General features: G+C 38.5%; 2 protein-coding genes across 3 annotated transcripts in view; one reads left to right on the forward strand and one right to left on the reverse strand.

Moving 5' to 3' along the window:
* On the forward strand, positions 1 to 21,325 carry adam17b (ADAM metallopeptidase domain 17b). 2 transcript variants are annotated; one of them, XM_079583727.1, is made up of 20 exons: positions 1 to 366; positions 464 to 645; positions 3,364 to 3,496; positions 3,579 to 3,712; positions 4,737 to 4,825; positions 4,914 to 5,103; positions 6,147 to 6,274; positions 7,307 to 7,393; positions 7,481 to 7,591; positions 9,317 to 9,461; positions 10,591 to 10,682; positions 10,761 to 10,913; positions 11,009 to 11,208; positions 12,909 to 13,012; positions 13,899 to 14,033; positions 14,123 to 14,253; positions 16,322 to 16,400; positions 16,483 to 16,571; positions 17,841 to 17,897; positions 17,988 to 21,325. In XM_079583727.1, the coding sequence occupies exons 2-20, from the start codon at positions 558 to 560 to the stop codon at positions 18,375 to 18,377; spliced, it is 2,535 nt and encodes an 844-aa protein (XP_079439853.1). In that variant the 5' UTR covers positions 1 to 366; positions 464 to 557; the 3' UTR covers positions 18,378 to 21,325. The 2 variants fall into 2 exon arrangements, with proteins under 2 accessions (XP_079439853.1, XP_079439854.1); XM_079583728.1 differs by having other exon boundaries at positions 1 to 645; positions 10,591 to 10,686; positions 10,765 to 10,913.
* The window catches only part of cpsf3 (cleavage and polyadenylation specific factor 3), a 7,710-nt gene continuing 7,191 nt past the window's right edge, over positions 21,321 to 21,839 (reverse strand). Inside the window, exon 18 of the mRNA XM_079583729.1 lies at positions 21,321 to 21,836. Within this exon, the coding sequence (XP_079439855.1) occupies positions 21,735 to 21,836 (102 nt within the window). The 3' untranslated portion in view covers positions 21,321 to 21,734. The remainder of the gene's footprint in view (positions 21,837 to 21,839) is intronic.

Genomic DNA, 21,839 nt, shown 5'->3' on the forward strand with positions numbered 1-21,839 from the left:
AGAGACGCACACGTGCACCCGCACGCGACGCACACCAAATGCGGTCTAGATAGACAGCTCACTAGTTTTTGAGCACAGCCCGATAGTTTATGCACCTACGTAACTCATACCGCGGATACACTCTCTAAAACCCATTTAAAATACTCTGCGTGAATTTAAAATCAAGTGTTTTGATAACGCCTTCAACACGAGCTGTAGATAAAAGTTAATAGTGATTTATAGGCGCGGTGAATCTGATCCATGCATCCCACATTAAATACTTCCGGGTATTTCACTACTCTCAGATGTTGTTGGCATGATTTGGTTTTGAGAGAATCTTTTTTTCTTTAAAACATCAAGCGACATGGACGAGACGAGCGTCTTGAAGTGAGCGTTTTTTTGTTCTTCTTTAATACTTTTTTTGTGTGGCTTTGTTTTATCCAGCCAGATGTGAGCGTGTGTACATTTGTTTGGCCATGTCCAGATGTTGATCTCGGGCAGATTGGTAATCCATGGGATTAAATGCTGCTGTTGCTGTTGCTGTGTGAAGTACTGTATGCTGCATTAACGTGCTCGCCATGAAACGCATCGTTTTCTTTCTGGCGTCTTTATTCCTGACGGAGAGTTCAAGGAGACCCATTAGGGATGTCCTAGACGACGAGTACGGTGAGTTATTGGGATTATACGAATAGAAATACTTTAAAAAACATTATGGATACATTTTAAATCGAAAGAGTGTGTTGTTTCGATTACGCCATTATAACCTAGAGTGCTTTTTCAAATACCTTACTTACTCTATTATTTTCAGATCGCAGATCTACTTTTTGTCATTGAATGACTTTCACCAAACATTTTGTGAAGAAGCTCAATTGCAAAGAATATTTTTTTCTTACAAGAGTTTACTAGGGCACCAGACTTTTCACCATCCTTTTTTTTAGTTATGTAACTATAGATAGTGGTTGTAAAAACTAAGTATAATAAAGAAAAATATAAACAATAAGTTCATATCGAATGTATTTTATTCTGCAGATAAAAATTTGTCCATTTAATTAGTCTTTTTTTTATTTCTTTGTTAACGAAAATCGTTGCAAAAGAAGCCAATGCATCATTGTTTCCCTGTTACGAAACAAGACATGGACTGGAGCTCTGAAGGAGTGGAAGGGATTTCCACAGTTTCCTAAGATTTCTTAGAGAAAAGTCAGAATTGCGAGATGTAAACTCAAAGGAAAAAAGTTTCAATTCTGAGATATTGAGAAATAAAGTCGGAATTGTGTCATAAGATCACAATTCACACTTTCTCAGAATTAATTGTGATCTTATGACACAATTCAGAATTTCTCACAATTATCTCAGAAATTATAACATCTCCCAATTCTGACTTTTTTCTTCTGAATTACATTTAGTCATTTAGCAGAAGCTTTTATCCAAAGCGACTTACAAATGAAGACCAAAGCAAGCGAGTCATTGTGAAGAGGCCAAAACAACGCAAGAAGTGCTCAAAATACAAAGTTCAGGCATTGCTCAGAGCAGCATAAGCCAGACAAGGGAGGAAGGAAAAGGAATTTTTTATTATTTTTTAATTTTTTTATATAGAAGAGAGGAGTTTTCAGTTGTCCTTTGAATGTAGTTAGGGATTCTGCGTTCCGGATGAGGGTGGGGAGATCCACCAAGCATGAATGAGAATGTTCTGGAGAGTGATTTTGTGGCTCTCTGTGAAGGTACCACCACGAGCCGTCGCTCATTGACCGATCGCAGGCTTCTGGTAGGGATGTAGACTCGTAGGAGCGAGTGGAAGTAGGAGGGAGCTGAGCCTGTGGTCGATCTGTAAGCAAGCGTCAATGCCTTTTAACTTGATGTGAGTGGTAGCCAGTGCAGAGAGATGAACAGAGGAGGGCCCACGTCATTCTGGATCATTTGTAGGGGTTTAGTTGTAGATGATGGAAGTCCAGCCAGAAGTGCATGAGCATGAGCATGCAACACAATTTCTCGTCCAGGCCCTGGTTATTTCTAGGCTTGATTACTCCAATAATAAAGCCTAGATATGAACAGGGCCTGGGGGCGAGAAGTTGTGTTGCATGCTCAGTTAGGAAAGGCCTGATCTTCCTGATGTTGTGCAGTGCAAACCTGCATGATCGAGCTGTCTTTGTGATGTGGTCTGTGAAGGTCAGATGCTCATCAAATGTTACTCCAAGGTTTCTGACCGACCTTGATGGGGTGATTAAAGTTGAATCTAGCTGGATAGTGAAGTAGTGCTGTAGGGACGGGTTGGCAGGGAGGACGAGAAGCTCAGTCTTTGCCAGGTTGAGCTGCAGGTGGTGTTCCTTCATCCATGCCGAGATGTCCGCCAGACAGCTTAAAATACGTGCCGCTACTCAATCAGCTACCTCAATCACCTGGAGTAACATTTGATGACCATCTGAACTTCTCGCCCAGGCCTTGGTTATCTCTAGGCTTGATTACTGCAATCCTCTTCTGGCTGGTCTTCCATCATGTGCAACTAAACCTCTACAAATGATCCAGAATGCAGCAGCCCGTCTTGTCTTCAACGAGCCCAAAAGGGCCCACGTTACTCCTCTGTTCATCTCTCTGCACTGGCTACCACTCGCATCAAGTTCAAGACATTGACGCTTGCCTACAGATCGACAACCGATCGGTCAATGAGCGACGGCTCATGGCACCATCACAGAGAGCCACAAAATCACTCTCCAGAACATTTTCATTCACGGCTCCATGCTGTTGGAATGCTCTCCCTACCCTCATCCGGAACGCAGAATCCCTGACAGCACTCAAAAGACAACTGAAAACTCATCTCTTCTGTGAGCACTTAATAAAAAAATAAAAAAAATTTCCTTTAATCCTCTCTTGTTTGGCTTATGCTACTCTGAGCAATGCCTGAACTTTGTATTTTAAGCACTTCTTGCATTGTTTTTGTCTCTTCACGAGGACTCGCTTGCTGTAGTCCTCAGTTGTAAGTCGCTTTGGATAAAAGCGTCTGCTAAATGACTAAATGTAAATGTACTGTGGGATCATCTATTCTGAATTTACATCTCTAAACCATAAAAACATAAAGAATTGTGAGATGTTCACTCAGAATTGTGGTATATAAACCAGGAATTGTGAGAAATAAAGAATTGTATGTTATAAACTTACAAAGAAAATCAAAGATTGTGAGAAATAAAACCAGAATTGTCAGATAAAAGTTGCAATTATTTTTAGAATTTTTTCCGTAGTTGAGGGAAACCCATTTTTTGTGATTATGGAGTAAGAGGAAACACAGACACCCCAAGTCCTTTAAACTGCTCCTTGAAACCTGTAATTTCACTTTAAACTGGATTGGTCCTAATTCAGTAATATGTATAAAGTTGTTCACTGTGACTCTTCCAGACCAGCTCAGCTCATTGCTGTCAGACTTTGATGTTCTTCAGCTGTCCAGTCTTCAACAGCATTCGGTTCGCAAGAGAGATGTCCAGTCACAAACGCACGCAGAGAGGTTTCTCGGTTTCACTGCGTTACAGAGGTGAATACTCATCGCCCATGTACCATGTCACCGCCAAGATTAGAGCTCAGTCATTTAATAAGCTCTCCTAAATATTTCCCAGGCATTTCAAATTGTACCTGGCAACCAACACAGAGCTCTTCACTCATGACTTTAAGGCTGTGGTAGTAGGAGAAGATGGCACTCAAAAGACGTACGAGGTCCAGAGAGAAAACTTCTTCATCGGTCATGTCGTTGGTAACTGCAACTCTATGCATTTTAACATCTAAAATACGCTTAAAGGATTAGTTCACTTTTAAAAAAACTTTTGCTGATAATTTACTCACCCCGATGTCATCCAAGATGTCCATGTCTTTCTTTCTTCAGTCGAAAAGAAATTAAGGTTTTTGATGAAAACATTTCTCCATATAATGGACTTCACTGGCGACCAAACTGTTCAAGGTCCAAATGACAGTGTCAGCGCCGCTTCAACGGGCTTTAAACGACACCAGACGATGAATACGGGTCTTATCTAGCGAAACGATCGGTCATTTCAAAAATAGATAAAAAAGTTTAAGTTTTATAAGTACAAATGCTCGCCTTTCTCTGTTCTGTGATGCGTGTTCGTGACATCACGTAATACGCAATTACGTTGAAAAGGTCACGCTTCACCGAGTCAGTGTTTACAAATGTGCGGAAGGAGGACCATACACACATATTCAAATGTCTTTGTGTCAGTTTATCGTGTAAAATGCCCATTTCGTGTGCGTATCCTGGGTGTTGTAATATTAAAAAGCCTAAAAGAACATTTTCGTCAGGATAGAAATGTTTTACTTTTCATAGAAGCGTGACCTTTTCAGCGTAATTGCGTATTACGTGACGTCACGAACGCGCATCACAGAACAGAGCTAGGCGAGCATTTGTGCTTATAAAACTTAAACTTTTTTAATTATTTTTGAAATGGCCGATGGTTTCGCTAGATAAGACCCGTATTCATCGTCTGGTGTCGTTTAAAGCCCGTTGAAGCGGCACTGAAACTGTCATTTTGACCTTGAACCGTTTGGTCGCCAGTGAAGTCCATTATATGGAGAAATGTTTTCATCAAAAACCTTAATTTCTTTTCGACTCAAGAAAGAAAGACATGGACATCTTGGATGACATCGGGGTGAGTAAATTATCAGCAAAAGTTTTTTTTAAAGTGAACTAATCCTTTAACGTCTTAAAAATTAGGTTCTAGCAAATTTAATTTGCAGTTCACATTGTTTTTCCCCTTCATTTCTAGGAGAGGAGAATTCCCGTGTACAAGCGCATATCGGTGTCAATGACTTCACTGCTCATATTCTTACTGATGAAGCCGAATACAATATTGAGGTATTATAACACCACAAATCTAATGATGATGCCACTCCGCAAAGAGAATAAAATATTTGTTGTTAACCCATTCATCTGGTCTCTGCAGCCCCTGTGGAGGTTTATCGAAGACTCACATGATGATCGGCTGCTAATATATCGCTCCGAAGACATCAGGAACGTGAGCCGGTTGGCGGCTTCTAAAGTGTGCGGCTACATCAGCACAGATGCCATCGAGATGCTGCCAGAGAGGGTCCGGGCTGCCAGAGCACTAGATGAAGAGGGAGAGGAGGAGGATGGTAAGCCTTTGAGTTAAAGGAGCACTCCACTTTTTTTGGAAATAGGCTCATTTTCCAACTCCCCTAGAGTTAAGCAGTTTTACCGTTTTCAAATCCATTCAGCCGATCTCCGGGTCTGGCGGTAGCACTTTTAGCATAGCTTAGCATAGATCATTGAATCGGATTAGACCGTTAGCATCTCTCTCAAAAAAATGACCAAAGAGTTTTGATATTTTTCCTATTTAAAACTTGACTCTTCTGTAGTTACATCGTGTACTAAGACTGACAGAAAATGAAAAGTTGTGATTTTGTAGGCCAATATGACTAGGAACTATATTCTCATTCCTGCTTAATAATCAAGGAACTGTGCAAGTAACGGCAGCGCAATGATATTATAAACTTAGTGCCGGTCACGTTGGATGTTACCAAGCTGGGGACTATTTTCAGGCGCTGCGTAATATCATTGCACTGCTGTACGGCAGCAGTTCCTTGATTATTACGCAGGAATGAGAATATAGTTCCTAGTCATATTGGCCTAGATTAGAAAATCACAACTTTTCATTTTCCGTCGGTCTTAGTACACACGATGTAACTACAGAAGAGTCAAGTTTTAAATAGGAAAAATATCGAAACTCTTAGGTCATTTTTTTGAGAGAGATGCTAACGGTCTAATCAGATTCAATGATCTATGCTAAGCTATGCTAAAAGTGCTACCGCCAGACCCGGAGATCGGCTGAATGGATTCGAAAACGGTAAAACTTTTTAACTCTAGGGGAGTTGGAAAATGAGCCTATTTCCCCAAAAACTCGAGTGTTCCTTTAATTTGTACATGTTTAACATGTCAAAACTGATTATTAAATCCTGAAAACTCATTCTTTGACTCTCTGTCACAACACATCTGGTTTAAATGAGACTTTTCCTGCTTATCTGAGACAGATCTAGACAGTGTAATGTGAGTTGTCACTTTATATAGTTACTTTGTCACCCATGTGTTATGTCTCTCGCCTTCTCATCCCGTAGTCTATTTTTGCGATCTTTTTCACTCCATTGCATCTGCCCCACAGGGCACCTGAGAGAGAGAAGACAGACCCCGGACCACAGTAAGAACACCTGTCCTCTCCTGCTTGTGGCCGACTATCGGTTTTTCAGACACATGGGCCGTGAGGAGGAGAGCACCACCCTCAACTACCTGGTAAATAATAAGTCTTCAGTTTTGATATTGTCATTTGCGCTTTTCATAAAACACACACTGCATATATTAAGCATGAAATAATTTACGTCACATTAATTTCAATAGGACAGTGCTTATTAGACCAGTGTTTCTCGGCCATTTTGACTCCCACTTTCTAATTTCTAACCGATATAATATTTTTGTGCTTGACATATACTTCCAGTCTTGGGGATTATAAGATTTTTTTTTTATTAATACTTTTATTTAGCAAGGATGCATTAAATTGATCAAAAGTGACAGTAAAGACAATTATAATGCTACAAAATATTTTATTTCAAATAAATGCTGTTCTTTTTAAACTCTCTATTCATCAAAGAATCCTAAAAAAAACAAAAATGGTTTCAACAAAAACAATATTAAGCAGCACAACTGTTTTCAACATTGATAATAATATGAAATGTTTCTTGAGCACCAAATCAACATAATAGAATGATTTCTGAAGGATCATGTGACACTGAAGACTGGAGTAATGATGCTGAAAATGTTGCTTTGCTATTACAGGAATAAATTACATTTTAATATATTCAAATAGAAAACAGTTATTTTAAATTGTAATATTTTTTCACAATACTTCAGTTTTTACTATATTTTTGATCAAATAAATGCAGCCTTCGTGAAACTTACTTTAAAAGCATTTAAAAAAATCTTACTAACCCCAAACTTATAAAACAGTATTGTAATGAACATTTTCTCACCAAGGCTGCATTTATTTGATAAAAATATAGTAAAAACCGAAGTATTGTGAAAAAATATTACAATTTAAAATAACTGTTTTCTATTTAAATATATATTAAAATGTCATTTATTTTGTCACAACATTTTCAGCAGCCATTACACCAGTCTTCAGTGTCACATGATTTTTTCATTTTGTTGCCCTCTTGGATGTTTGCTAAGGCCCAATTTTTTTTGACAAGGAAATGTGTGATCTGAGTAGAAGTTTGTATAAAGTTATTGGCGGCAGATGTCTTACAAATTTGCCTTGGATGTGTTTAGATTGAGCTGATTGATCGTGTGGATGACATTTACCGCAATACGTCTTGGGATGAGGAGTATAAAGGTTATGGAGTTCAGATTCAGCAGGTAAGCATGGTTCTTTGAGGACAACAAGGCGAAGAACTCCAATGAAATGCTATTTTGGAGCCGGCAACCAGCATTTGTCTCTTTCAGATCATAATTAACAAGACACCCACAAAAGTACCGCTGGGAGGTGCCCACTTCAACATGGAAGGGACTCCTGTGAAGAACAAAGATGTCTGGGACGTCAAGAAGCTCCTGGAGGTGAGCGAGCTGGAACTGTGGGAGTCTCGCAAATTACTGAATTAATGAGAGCGTTCTTTCTGTTTTCTGAGCTGTGCTGGTTTGAAACCATGAGAGACGCTTCTATTTGAGAGTGAAGAATATTGAGGACTTGTGTATTGTTTCACTGTCCATCTCTGTTTGGCAGAGAACCAGCAAAGAGAAAACGTACTATGGAAACATTATTAGTGCAGTTCAATTTGTAGTTTTAATTTGTAAAACTACGGAGGAAATTTTGCGTTTTTCAGCCATTTTGTGTGATTTTTGATTTGAGTAAAATAAGGTCTGTGGGTACAATTATTTAAAGAGACTTTTAGGTTTTGTTCTACAACACAAATTACCCATAGTCATACCTCTAATGTGAATGTTTAACTGTTGAGTGAATTGAAAAGATACTCTACTGTTCAAAAAATTTGGGGTTGGTAAAATCTCTTAAGGTGCGTGCACACTACAAGCGACAAAGCGACACGTTACCATTCATTTCAATGGGAAGCGGGCGTTTTCCGGCGACACGCGCGATCGCGACCGTTGGCGACCTGATGGGGCGTGTCTGGCGACGCGACAAAGTTGAGATGTGTTTAACTTTATGCAAATGAAGAGCGACTTTCGGGAGCGACAACCAATAGGAGTGAAGCCAGTGGAGCGTGCGTGATCATCCGTCACTCTCTGACAGAGGCAAGTTGAACGAGAAGCTAATTTTAGCCGTCAGAAACTGTGCTATAAGTTGTGATATATCTCCGTGTGCATACAGTGGTGTTCACAGTACTGACTCAGAGCCTGGTTGGTTTCGTGGACCCATATAGACCGGTATTTGACCGTTTGTTGCAATTAAATAGCCGCGATGGCAAAAAGCACTCACAGTTTCTCGTTCATCTTTAATATTATGCATGTTATACTGATTCCATTTATATTTCGAATTTTCCTTCCAAAATGTTTGTTTGTAGTGGCAAGAAAACGGATTTGTTGTCTACAACATGGACAAACATCCGTGAATGTCACTCACAAACATTACAAGGCAACCAGTAGCGGGAACGCCCACTAGCGACCTCACCGCCAGCCACTGGCGATCTGCAGCGACAGTCGCTTGTAGTGTGCGCCTTAAATGGTAAAATGGTTGGTAAAAAAGAATCTCATGCTCAACCAAGGCTGCTTTTATTTGATCAAAAATATGTTATAAAACAGTAACACTGTAAAATAATATTACAATTTAAAATAACGGTTGTAATATATAATAAAATGTAATTCATTCCTGATGGCAAAGCTGCATTTTCAGCCTCATTACTGCAGTCTTCAGAGTCACATGATCCTTCTGAAATCATTCTAATATGATAATTTGGTGCTTAAGAAACATTTCTTATTATTATCAGAGTTGAAAACAGTTGTGCAGATTAATATTTTTGTGGAATCTGATACATTTTAGGATGAAAAGAACAGAATTGATTTGAAACGGAAAACATTATTAATGCATCCTTGCTGAATAAAAGTTGTTGCTACATAAGTTACAGTGATATTCTGTTTCGTCAAGCATGTAAACTTACATCCTTGTAGTTTTAGTCCTTATGTCCTTGCTTGTAAATAGAAAAGCAAGCCAAAAACAAACAAAATGCTTTAGAAATTCACAAGTGAACTTGGGGTACCTGATTGGTCACGAATAAACAGCTGTGCTATAATTGTAGTAAAAATTGTCATTTTGTCTTTCTCCTGCAGCAATTTAGCATTGACATTGCAAATAATGCATCCCAAGTGTGCTTGGCTCATCTGTTCACATATCAGGATTTTGATGAAGGCACGCTCGGCTTGGCTTACGTGGCTCCCTCCAAAGCAGGCTTTCCTGGAGGTCTTTGCTCTGAGAGTGAGTGTAAATACCACCTTATGGATAAATCAATTTGGTCCTACATATAGGGTTGCCACCTTCAGTGTGGCAAAATAAGGGACACCCATTCACCCCCATAGAGCTTTTCTACTTTTTCCAATTTCAAACATCTGTTTTTTAATATCATCTGTAGTTTGCCACTTTGCCACTGTTTATGTGTTTTGCGTTGTTTCTGATTTTGAGGATGAATTTTGTCAATCTTCTAAACCTTGATGTAATTTGATTCTAATAATAATGTAACATTATTGAAAAACAGATTTTTGTCAGTACAAAAAATGCTCAACTTTGACGAAGTCATTTTTATTGTTATAATTGTGATTTCATAATATGTAGATATGAATCCAACTAAAAACTAGTGAAGTTTTTAGAAAAATCTTACACTAAACCATGTCAAATTATCTATATCCATGAACGTTAGAAATGTGGGTCTTTTATAAAGTGAATTTTACTTTTTTTTACTGTTTTTGTATAAAAAATATGTATTTATTTATTTATATAGCCTAAATTAAAAATATATATAATAAATCCTCCTAAAACTATAAATCCTGGAAAAAAAAACGATTATGTTGTTTCAAAATAACATTTTGTTGAAACATCACAAGTGTGACTTTCCCCCCCACTAACATAAAAAACAGATATTATTCAAATTTATTAAAACATTTTTGTAGATCTAGATAGTTTTGTCAACCGTGCAAAGTCTCACGCCATTTGGACAAAGACATTTTTTTATTTATTTCAGCAAACGAAAAGACCCGAACAGCGCACGAGGGGTTAAAAACGTGCAGGTTTACAGCGCATGTTCACGAGACTCAGTCGCTATAGAAACAAAGACGCTAAAATGCAATCACGCAATGAGCTTCTCTACTACGAAATTGATTTCTTTATATTTGCTATTCGGATTATCCATTCTGCAAAATCCTTATGTTTTTATTCAACTATATGTGGGCCTAATGTAAAATACGGGACAAATCGCGTCCCTTATTGGTTTGATACGGGACGCATCATCTTACTTGTAAATACGGGATGATTCCGTATTTTAAGAGACGGGTACCTACATATTCCCCATGCTTAGATGTTTTGTTTATTGTTGTTATCCGTCTTTCTTAAGAGTGTCCTCCTTCAGGAAATGACAATCGTGCTATATACCTCAACACTGGACTAACCAGCACCAAAAATTATGGAAAAACCATCCTTACCAAGGCAAGTGAAGTCCAAACAAATGTTCTTGTCGCTTTTATTTTAGTACGCTAATTTTCTAACTACCGTATATACCAACAGGAAGCGGATTTGGTTACCACTCATGAGCTTGGCCACAACTTTGGTGCTGTTCATGATCCAGATACTGTGTCGGGCTGCACGCCCAGAGAGGACCAGGGGGGCAAATACGTAATGTACCCCATTGCGGTGAGCGGGGACCACTCTAACAATAAAGTACGTCCTTCGTCGATGTGAATTCAGCTTGGTGTCGTTGTTCACAACGTCACGTGATCAGTTTGTAAGTGTTTTGTTGTGTTGCTCCCCTATAGTTGTTTTCAAACTGCAGCAAGAGCTCCATAGTAAAGAGTCTGAAGGCCAAGGCCTCCATCTGCTTCAGAGAGAGGAACAGCAATGTGTGCGGAAACTCACGGGTGGAGGACGGTGAGGAGTGTGATCCTGGACTGCTCCACCTCAACAGCGACCGCTGCTGCACGTCAGACTGCAAACTTCGGCCCAATGTGCAGTGCAGGTACAGCTCCTCCCTGTGGCCTCGTGAAATAAATGCTGATGCAGATATGGTGTATTAAAGGTCCCGTTTTCCTGTGTTTTTGAAGCTTTGATTGTGTTTACAGTGTGCAATATAACATGTGTTCATGTTTCGCGTGTAAAAAAACAGTATTTTTCACAAAATGTACTTATCTGTATACCGCTGTTTTCACTGTCCTAAAAACGGGCTGATGACTTCCTTGTTCTATGAAGTCCCTCCTTCAGAAATACGTAACGAGTTCTGATTGTGCCAGCGGTTCCTGTGTTGTGATTGGACAGCAGCTTAGCGCACGTTGCCCGGAAAGGTCACGCTTCTGACCATAACGTGGAGACGCATGCGCTCAGTGTTATTGTAAACTCCGGTGTACAAAAGATTTGACTCCGGGATGAAAATAACAGCGTCTCGACGACATGGCGACAAACACACTCTACAAACACACTCTTCCTCTTCTCTGTAGGAGCGCAACAAGACCACGCCCCCTTTTTGTGTGTATTCCTGTGTGCGGAGCTTAGTCAAAAAACTGTTCTAGTGACGTCATTAAAGCAGGAAGTAGAGGATGTAGTCCGAACGGCCGTTCGCTGTAGGCTTTGAAAGGGGACTTCTGTTAAATCAAATATTCGCTTGGCATTGAACTTTCAGCTTTATAATTGTACAGGTATTATTTATGCTCTAACAGCAACATTACACACTAGCTAAAGTTAAAAAAAATGGGATCATGAAGAACAGGACCTTTAAAGTTACACTATGTAGAAATTGTGTTTTTGTCAAACAACGACCCCTAGAGTCGCTGTGAAATACTTGCACTGTCGTAAATACCAATAATAAAGTAGCCGACCGCGTTTGCTGGCTTATAACGTTTTTACATGATTGCAGCTAAATCACGAGTAAATAGCCTATAGTCTACTGGCCTACTGTATAATTTAATTTGTGTTTTTTGGTTGTAAAGTAAACATTACAAAATGCCAGATGACATCAATAAAGTTAAATGTACGTTGCATTATTTCATAACATTGGCTGTTATGATGTCATGATTATTGCAATTTATCATAATAGTTTGCATATTGTGCTCGTTTACACTATTAACAACCTCTAGGCTTATTTATGTCCTGATAATTATGTGAGATATTGACAACTGTTCTCATGATAATCGCAGGAATCGACGTCAACAGCGGCGTCTGATATAATGGATGAATGAACACCATCGTAAAAAAACATGACATATTACAAGCAAGCGCAACAACATACAACATAGAACGCAAACAAGTTTACAAATAAGAGATTTATTTACTAGTCCATCGACAAGATCGGCAGGTCAGCATCGCGGTCGCATCCAGTGCTGCTTTTTAGCTCGCACCAACGAGTCTCTTCCGACCGCGTTTTCTTTTCTTTTTCCATCGTCGAGTATCACGCATAGGTAGGTGCGTGATACTTGGGGGGAGGGATACCCCCCCCCCAAGCTTTACTACCAGGATGATTCGCGCTACTACGAGTTTGTTTACCAGCGAAATGACTTTGAAGCTGACTTTGAAGGTACAATTTCTACATAGTGTGCCTTTAAAGGGACGGTTCACCCAAAAATGTGATCGCTCACCTTCTTATTTTTAAAATCTTCCTCAAAAGGTGAATTATTAGTTCAATCTCCTGGGTATATGTCAGTTTCTGTCTCTTTTTCTCGACTCCAGTGACAGGAACAGTGCGTGCTGTAAAGACTGCATGTTTGAGAGGAAGGGCAAGGTGTGTCAGGAGCCAATGAATGCCACTTGCAAGGGAAAGTCTTACTGTACAGGTGAGGCATCAACTAAAAAGCTTCACGTTTACACAACTGAATGTTCTACTTTGATTTTATATATCTGATCAGCATGTTAAGGAATTCAGGTTGAGAACAGTTTTAGTATTATTTATAGTATTTATTAATATTTTGAATTTGCTTGTATTTTTATATTTTCAGTCTTCATTTTAGTTTAAAGTTTTAGTACTTTTGTTATGTGCATTTGTCATTTTTATTAGTTGTTTTATATGTATATATAGCTTTTATTTATTTTAGTTTAGTTTTAGCAAAATTTCTCAAGTTTTTTTTTTTTTTAAGTTTATTTCAATTCCTAAAATGTTATCAATATTAGTTTTTGTTTTTCATTTGGCATTCGTTTACAATAATGCTTGTGCAATTATGTTTTATTATTAAACAAAGTACTTTAAAAAAATATTTTTATGGTACCATACATTTTTATAGATTTTTATGGTAAAATAATATATGTCATGTCAACACATAAAATGACATCAATACCCAATGCAAAAAAAACAATCAAATTCTCATTACTGAAATTCAAAGAAATTATGCTGTATTATATAAATTATGAATTATTTTTATATTATAGTGATTCTCATTATATCATCCCAAATCTAAAATGACAACATTTGGGATTGTATGATGATATAATGATAATCACTACTGAGGTAAATAGAAATTACTAAAGATTTTGGAAGTAAAATATCCATATGGATTTAAGTGATAAGAAATTGGGAAGACATTTAGCTTAAATGTCATGGAAAACAATGCTGAGATAATGCTAAAAATCGGTTAAAAATAACAAATTTTCTTTATGCAAAATTCCTTGCGGATGAGATATAACTGCAGTCCTCACTGAACCTCTGTTCTTCTGTGCTTCTTACAGGACTCAGCAGTGCATGCCCTCCTCCAGAGAACGTCCCTAATAAGACCATCTGTGTGGACAATGGGCGGTGTCTGAACGGAGATTGCATCCCCTTCTGTGAAGCTGTGAAGAGCCTGCAGTCGTGTGCTTGCAATGGTACACTGAGCTTCTGATAAAGCTAATTCTGTCTAAGTCTGTTTTGAGGAGACGTGCCCTTTTTTACTCTTCCTGTATGTCATTTTCAGAGACGAACAACTCTTGTAAGGTGTGCTGCAAGGATAAGAGCAGTGTGTGCACTCCTTATATTGATGACAAGGGCAACCCCATCTTTCTGCGGAAAGGCAAACCCTGCACTGTGGGCTTTTGTGATGGAGCGGTGAGTGTTCACAACATACACTTATTTACATTTCTACTCGTAGAAGCTGTTGATTAATCGCAGCTCAATTGACCGTTCGCAAAGACACGCTCCCCTTAGTTACTGTTGCTATGCCCGACAAGCTACGCCGCTCTCACACACACACACACACCATGTTCTCACGCACTGAAAAATACATTGCGGAGCAGAGAGGAGACTGACAACACACTGACAGACAGGACAGACCAGCTTACTTTTCGGTTACTTTTGATATTAAACATATTAAACAAAGTCTCACCTTTCAAATTTTGTCATTTCTTTCAAATAAATTGAAACAATAAATAGTGTTTTGTGGCTCTTTAATGTGTGTGTCAGATCGCTGTGTCGCCTCAGTTAAAGCCGCTCGTGAACCGATCATCTCTTCCTTCTAGTTCATTTATAGCATCAAATAAACATGAATGAACATCAGAAGGAATGTTGTTTTAACCGCGGAAAGACGTCAGTACACTCCGCTTCTCAAGCTCAAATCCTCCCATGTTAATCTACTAACTCTCCTGACTGCTTTGTCGGACAAAATGGCGGATGGCGAAGTATGATTGGTCAGATCACCTGTCAATCAAGCTCCCTGCAAAGGGTCAATTGCAGTAGTTTACAAGACATTGGCCGTTTCTCAATATGCGTTCTTGTCTGTACTTGTGTTCTTGTGGACTTGTGAAACGTCATCAGTCGCTGCCCAAGTACTGTCCCAATTCAAAAGTTCACATCTAGCCAAGTCCAGTTCAAATCCCCGGATGTGTTCTTGATCCGCCCCTTTTACCGAGGATGCATGTAGAGGTGACTTGTGCAGACTTGAGACTGACAGGTATCCCAGAATGCATCTCGGACCACCAGCAAGCGTCAATGGCAGAGGAGAAAACCCGCGTAATATCAAAATACTACTGTTATCGTGTCACGAAATGTAATTCTAAGAGTGTTTCAGTCGAGAATGTAGTTGTTTAAAGGTCAAATCTGTGGTTTATTTATAAAGATAGCGCCTATTTGAAAAATATATCTGACGTTTTCGGAGTTGTGAGATCCAGGCGATCACCGGGTGTTCAGCGCTCAATTACCCCGACTGGAACAACTTTTCCTCGGCTAGTGCTTCTGATGTTTGCCGCTGGCTCTGGTGTCTCTAGTCTAGTGGTTAAACATGAGATATTATTTGTCTTGTGTATATCTAACGGGCGATCTTTGGTCTCATTAATCTATAATTTGTTCCATGGCAACTCGTTTTGGCTGAGGGCAAAGTGAAGTTTCATAATTGTATATATTTAGGCTATTTGAGCTATAGGCTATTTTAAGCTGACTACTTGAGCTATAGGCTATTTTAAGCTGACTAATGTTTGACTAAATTGTTTGCTTTATTTATTTTTATTTACTTATACTTTTATACTGGATATCAGATCATTAAAACTGACATTTAACAAAAAGAGTCAATTGTGTAATTTTATTTTAGGCTGACAGTTATATATTTTAAAATATATATAATATTTTTTATATTTATTTTATTATACATTCTCTTCACTGTACTGTATAATAAAATAAAATGACAACCCCGTCTCTGTTTTTTAAATGTCAGTTTTAATGTTCAATAATGTTTCATATTTTTAAAATGAAAACAAAAAGAAGCAGGTTGCGTTTTATATTTCGTGTTGTTATAAATATATGCAGTGAAGATAATCAATGTACACGTTGCCTGAACCACATTTGTGTGGCCATTTAATGTGTTTAAGAATTATTTTTTTTAAATGAAAAGAGGCAGAGTGTTGTTTTATACCATATTTCGTTTTTGTTGCCTAAAATATACATAAAGAGATAACCGGAGTAGCCAGAGCGTGCTGAGTGACGCGATCAAGAACGCCGCTGTCCCATTTGCAGAATAACCGGACTTGCGTCCTCTCGTCCTCGGGAGTTCGTTCTCCTAAGTCGAACTTGGCAAGTCTGAACTACCAAGGACGCAAGTCCGAAGTTTGCGTACTTTGTATTGAGAAACGGCCATTGTAAATGGTTTAGGTTCAGTTATTCAGAAATGTGTTCTTATTCCTTCCAGGGCAAATGCATGAAACAGGTCCAGGATGTTATTGAGAGATTGTGGGATTTCATTGAGAAGTTGGACATTAATACTTTTGGTAAGTTGTGTACTGTGCACACAGTGATGTCATCTTACTTGAAATCCAATGGAGGATAGGAGATCTGCGTATGTGTTCTCAGGGAAGTTCCTGGCAGACAACATTGTTGGCTCAGTGGTGGTCTTCTCACTTCTTTTCTGGATCCCGCTCAGCATTCTGGTCCATTGTGTGGTGAGTCATCTCCACTAACATCTTACAGTTAGTTGTAGCTCTGAGGAAATGTCTGCCACTATAATGGACTGACCTTGAGTTGTATTATGGTCTAAACTAAAGGACTGTTTACGGTGAGGGCAAAACAAAAAGTGACATGAATATGAAGTTGTTTCTCTCTCTCTATATATATATATATGAAGACTTCAGATGCAAAAGCCTCTAAGTGCCATCTGAAATTTTCTTCTAAAATGAGCATTTTTATCAAGCTCGTATTTTTTAATATCAGTAATTTCACTTTAATGACAATTAATAGGTAAATTTCATTGCCATTAAAGTGAAATAACTGAACATAAACATACAAGCTTGATAAAAATGATCAATCTAGAAGACAATTTCAGATGGCACTTAGACGTCTTCATATAAAAACAACTATTCACATCAAGAGCAAAAAAAGTCAAATGAATCGCAGACAAATTGTTTCTTTACACTGGGGATGCATCGAATCCAGGATTCGCTTTCGGACGAATATTGGGCTTTTTGAAGGCATTTTGAAGGCTTGCGTTACGCTGGTCGACGTCACGCCGCCGTTGATTACGGGAAGGTGTTTACGCAGGTGGACCGTTCGAATGCAGTGGGCTGTGAGAAAGTGAACATGGAACTTGTGAGCAGAAATAGTGTTGTTTGGCAGTACTTTCAGTCAAAAGAAGGCGATTCAAGTCGAGCTACATGTTCAATTTGCAATGCCGATTTGTCTCATGGTGGCAAGGACCCTAAACAATACACAACATCGCCACTGTTAAAAAATTTGCGTATGAAACATCCGATAGAATACGAGTTGTGCATGAAGGAATCTACAGACAACAACAAAAATGCAAAAATTTAATTGAATAATGTTGCCTATTCTTTTTTTTCTTTTTCTTTTTTACAGTTAAAATAAAATAAAATGAAAAATACACTGCTGTGGACGTTGTTTACTTCATTAATGTGTTTACTTTACTGTGTTAATGGACTGAGCATGGGAGTAGGATTGGGTTTCGGCAGAATCTTAACCAGTGGATTCGGTATTCGGCCGAACCCCAAAAACCAAGAGAACGAAAAAATGAAATCACAGGCCAAAGGTTTATTGACACTAAGATCAAAACTAAACAACACTCTTAGAAGAGAGTCGTTCAGGTTCTTAGAAGACAATCCATTTGATGATGTAAAATATAAGTTTCAATAATGACAAAGATAAAAAGGTTTTTATTTTTTTTATTTTTTTACATGATTTCTCTCTTTTGTCTTTAGGATAAAAAACTTGACCAGCAATATGAATTTAACACAAAGTCACTCTTCTACTCCAGTGTAAGTACGAATCAGAACACAGAAAAGTTATTTTTATCTTGATAATAGGAAGCATATCAAATGCCTGACTGTGTTTATGTGCTTTCCCAGAATGCCGAGCTGTTGAGCAGTCTAGAATCAGCCTCAGTGCGGATCTTCAAGCCGCCATCATCCTCAGGCTCGTCTGCGGTGCCGCGCTTTCAGGCGTCTGAACCCTTGCAGACCAGCACGCCACCTGTCCCGATCTCCCAGGTGGCTCCAGCCTTAACCCCGACCACAACACCGTGTCCTCACCCCACCCTGGAGCACCAACGCATGGCCACCATTCAAGAAGATCCCAGCTATGATTCCCACCTGGATGAACTAGCCCTGGGAGAGGACTTCCATAACTCTGGCACAGTGTCGCGCTCCTTTGATGATCTGACGGAGAACCGAGAGAATGCCATGTCCTTCAGGGTAAAGAGACATGCACAAAACAACAGCAAGGAGACTGAATGTTAAGAGTGTGATTGTATAGAAATTGAAAGGGAATATGATCGGGAATGCTCAAAGCTGAGCAGAACAAGCATTACATATGCGCTGAAATGCAATGTGCTCGCCGCTCAAGTGTGAAAAAAAAACAGACACAGAATGCAGTGTTTTTTAAAGGCATAATTCACCCTCATGTCGTTCCGAACCTGTATGACCGGCTGACTTCTGTGGAGCTCAGAAAGACAAAATCTTGATGATGTGTTTTTCTCGTAATTACAAAAGCACAAATAAAGTGCATTAAAAGTGATTCATATGACTTGTGCCCAATATTCCAAGTCTTTTGAAACCTTACGATAAGATTGTGAGGAACACTAATATTTTCTTCTCCTTAACCCATTTAGGCCTAAAACGCCTAAGTACTTTTCTGTAAACCCCCTCCCAAAACCTAAGGGTTTCCAGAAATATTTGTCAATATTTGTCAAAGCCTACTAAAATCCTAATTTCTTAGGCTCTATAGCAAATACAGTACAGACCAAAACAGTAAAGACAGTAAAATAAAACTTACTGTATGTGTAGGCTTATTTCGACCAATCACAAAGCATTTTACTAGTCACATGAGTTTAAAAAAATCCCTAAGCATCTCTGTCACTCACCCCAAGAATATTTCAGCCAATCACAGTGCATATAATTGGCCATGTGCCTTGAAAAAGACGACACCGCTCAAAATGACGCAGACGCATTTTCCGGGCTTAATGGTGACTACGCACAGATGCGTGATCCGGTCTTAAAGGTTAACACACACAGATGTGTGATCCGGTTTTAATGGGTTAAACCAAGTCCCTGCCCTAAATTTTTACTCTGATGAATGGTACAATACGGAATAAAATATCCTTTTACTACTTCTCTTACATCTCAACTTTAATTGCTGCAACCGGATAGTTGTAATTGTCGAGTTGAACTTCAGTCCGATTCCTGAACACATCATTGAGACTGATTTTGTGCACCAGAAGAACCAATTCATTCAAAATCCCATTCAGAAGGTTAATTTATTCACTAACTGGACATTGCTACTAGCCTGGCTCCGCCCTCCTACGTACTTCCGCTCAATTTTCATTTTCCTTCAGAACTACGTCTGGGATTGTGGTGTATTCTTGGGGTTTCTCCAGTCAATTTTTTACCGGTCCAATCAGAGAACAGAGGGAGTGTCTGAGAACGATGACGTTGAGCTCATGCGCTAGTTTGAGGCGACATGCGCCACGACCAAACGTTAGCGATTGGCTATGGCAGATCCAGAGTGACTCTGGGCAGATCCAATAGTTTTAAACTTCAACAGAGTACCCGTCTACAAGGAAGTTAACGCTTGTCAATGGAGAGAGGCCAGACTCTCTGTACAAATGAAATGTACGAGAGTCTGGTAGAAAAAAAAAATTCTTATAAAATGTGCCAGAGTGAAGAAAAAGTTTATCAGTAGAAAATTACTTAAATTAGACTTAAAATGACAATTCTGTTCCTCCACAAAGCTACCGTATAGCTTTAAAACACTTGCAATTAAGCACACATGTTGGGTCCACCACTTTCATGCTTCAGATGCAGATTTAGAAGAGAGAAAGTCATGCATGTTTGGAAAGACATGAGTGTGAGTAAACGAGGACAGAATGTTCATTTTTGGGTGAACTATCCCTTTAAGAGCACTGGTCTTTTATAAAGCAACAGATGGCACAAATCATTCAGTGTCTAGGCATTACATGGGAATTCAATGTCGTTAATACTGTTAGGATTATGCAATATGCATTCATATTTACACACGCACACTGGATCTCAACTGAGTAATCTACACGTGACCAGCTTCATTGTTAAAGCTTAACTTCCCAATACCAAGACGTTTACAGGTCTGTTTTTGTCTAAGGGATTGAGCAGATGCTAACAGATCTTGATAACCATTACCTGTTATTTTTTAGTTGATATTTTACTTGTATGCGTTCTGACACACCAGCAAATTATGTTTTGTAACCTCTATAGAACAATCTTGTGTTCTTGCTTTTTATTGTTTGCAAAAGACAATCGGATTTTTTTAGAGGCTCTTGATATTTTCAGACATTTTTTTTTTTTGCTTTAATTTGTACTGTTCTTGAATGTAACATGTTACAGTAATTTAAACAGTTATACCAGCAGGCATTATCCCCTGGCCTAGTCCCAGACTAAAAGGCATGCTTAAGATGTTTAACTGAAAGCAACTTGCACTGACATATCTTAAAATCTACGTGTGGTTTGGTATATGAGAACGCTTTTGGCTTTTTATGAAATACCAAAGTCACAAGTTACATGAAAAGACAATCAGTTTTATCTCTCCACGTTATTATACTTTTCTGCGACACAATGTTCATGACTGTAACTGTATGCAAGAATATGTATCTTGCAGCTGCTCCCATAATAACGTACTGATGTTGAACACTGCTCTGAGATCAGTATCCAAAGTGCCTTGTATTTGTTTTTTTATTTGTCTTGTGAAAAAGTATTTTACTCCCATGTGTTTTGCAATGTAATCTACAGGAAAACTCAAAAAGGGATTGTGACAATGTCATTTATTGACTGTCATCTTTTTCTGAATTTTACTCATAACTGTAATCGTCTTTTGGGAATGTGTGTTGATCTTGTAGAATACCAAGCATACTAGAGTCATGTCTAAGTAGGAGATCTTATGTGACTTTACCCTGAAAACATGGTTTATTTTTATTATCGGGTGTCAAATCCTGTGAAAATCTTTTTTTCATGTTAAGAAATGTGCCCATTAATAATCTGCATGGCTCCCCACACCGTTGTGATGGGTCAAGAGAGAAAGTATTGAATGTTAAGACAGTGTTTTGTATCTGTGTTCGATTTGTATAACTTTTTGACTTGGTGTTTTTTCAAATCAAATGCCATATTTGATTTGAATTGGTGTTTTGCAAGCTTTAATTTTTAAATAAAACATCACCCTTAATGTGAGGTGTGTGTATTGAAATTCAAGCTCAACTTCACTCAAAGACCTCTTTTATTAAATCAATACACTGATCTTAAACAAATTACAGCTTTAGTTGAAAATAAAATGTCAGATAAAAAAAAAAAAGACGACAAAAACAATTTTAAACGATCACTACATAAAGCATATTTAACTAATGGAACTAAAGACCAGTGACTCCTGAATGCACATACATACAGTATCAACATCTATCTTTAACTGGTATCCATTCGATTTTAATGCCAATTCAATCCTTTAAAGTGCTTTGTCCAGTCCAACATCTGGTGTCTTCAGTCTGGTTTAAGTAGTTCAAGTTAGATGGACTGCAATAATAGAAGTTCTTGAGGGAAATTAAGAGCCTGATATTAGGCAGATGGGAATTGGCGATCTCACATGACAGGGTTCATGGCTTCATAAAGCCTCTGCACCGCAAGCTCCACCATTTCTCTGAGAGAATCATCTTCAGCATCAGCTTCCTCATACTCCACGGTCTG

This window comes from Phoxinus phoxinus, assembly GCF_949152265.1.
Source record: "Phoxinus phoxinus genome assembly, chromosome: 16".
Classification (NCBI taxonomy): Eukaryota; Metazoa; Chordata; class Actinopteri; order Cypriniformes; family Leuciscidae; genus Phoxinus; species Phoxinus phoxinus.

What these genes read in the sequence shown, in the direction of transcription:
- adam17b (XM_079583728.1), top strand. Translation starts at nt 558, where the DNA reads ATGAAACGCATCGTTTTCTTTCTGGCGTCTTTATTCCTGACGGAGAGT. An exon ending in ATGGAGTTCAGATTCAGCAG is followed by an intron (nt 7,394 to 7,480) that starts GTAAGCATGGTT and finishes TGTCTCTTTCAG; the next exon opens with ATCATAATTAACAAGACACC. An exon ending in AGTCACTCTTCTACTCCAGT is followed by an intron (nt 17,898 to 17,987) that starts GTAAGTACGAAT and finishes GTGCTTTCCCAG; the next exon opens with AATGCCGAGCTGTTGAGCAG.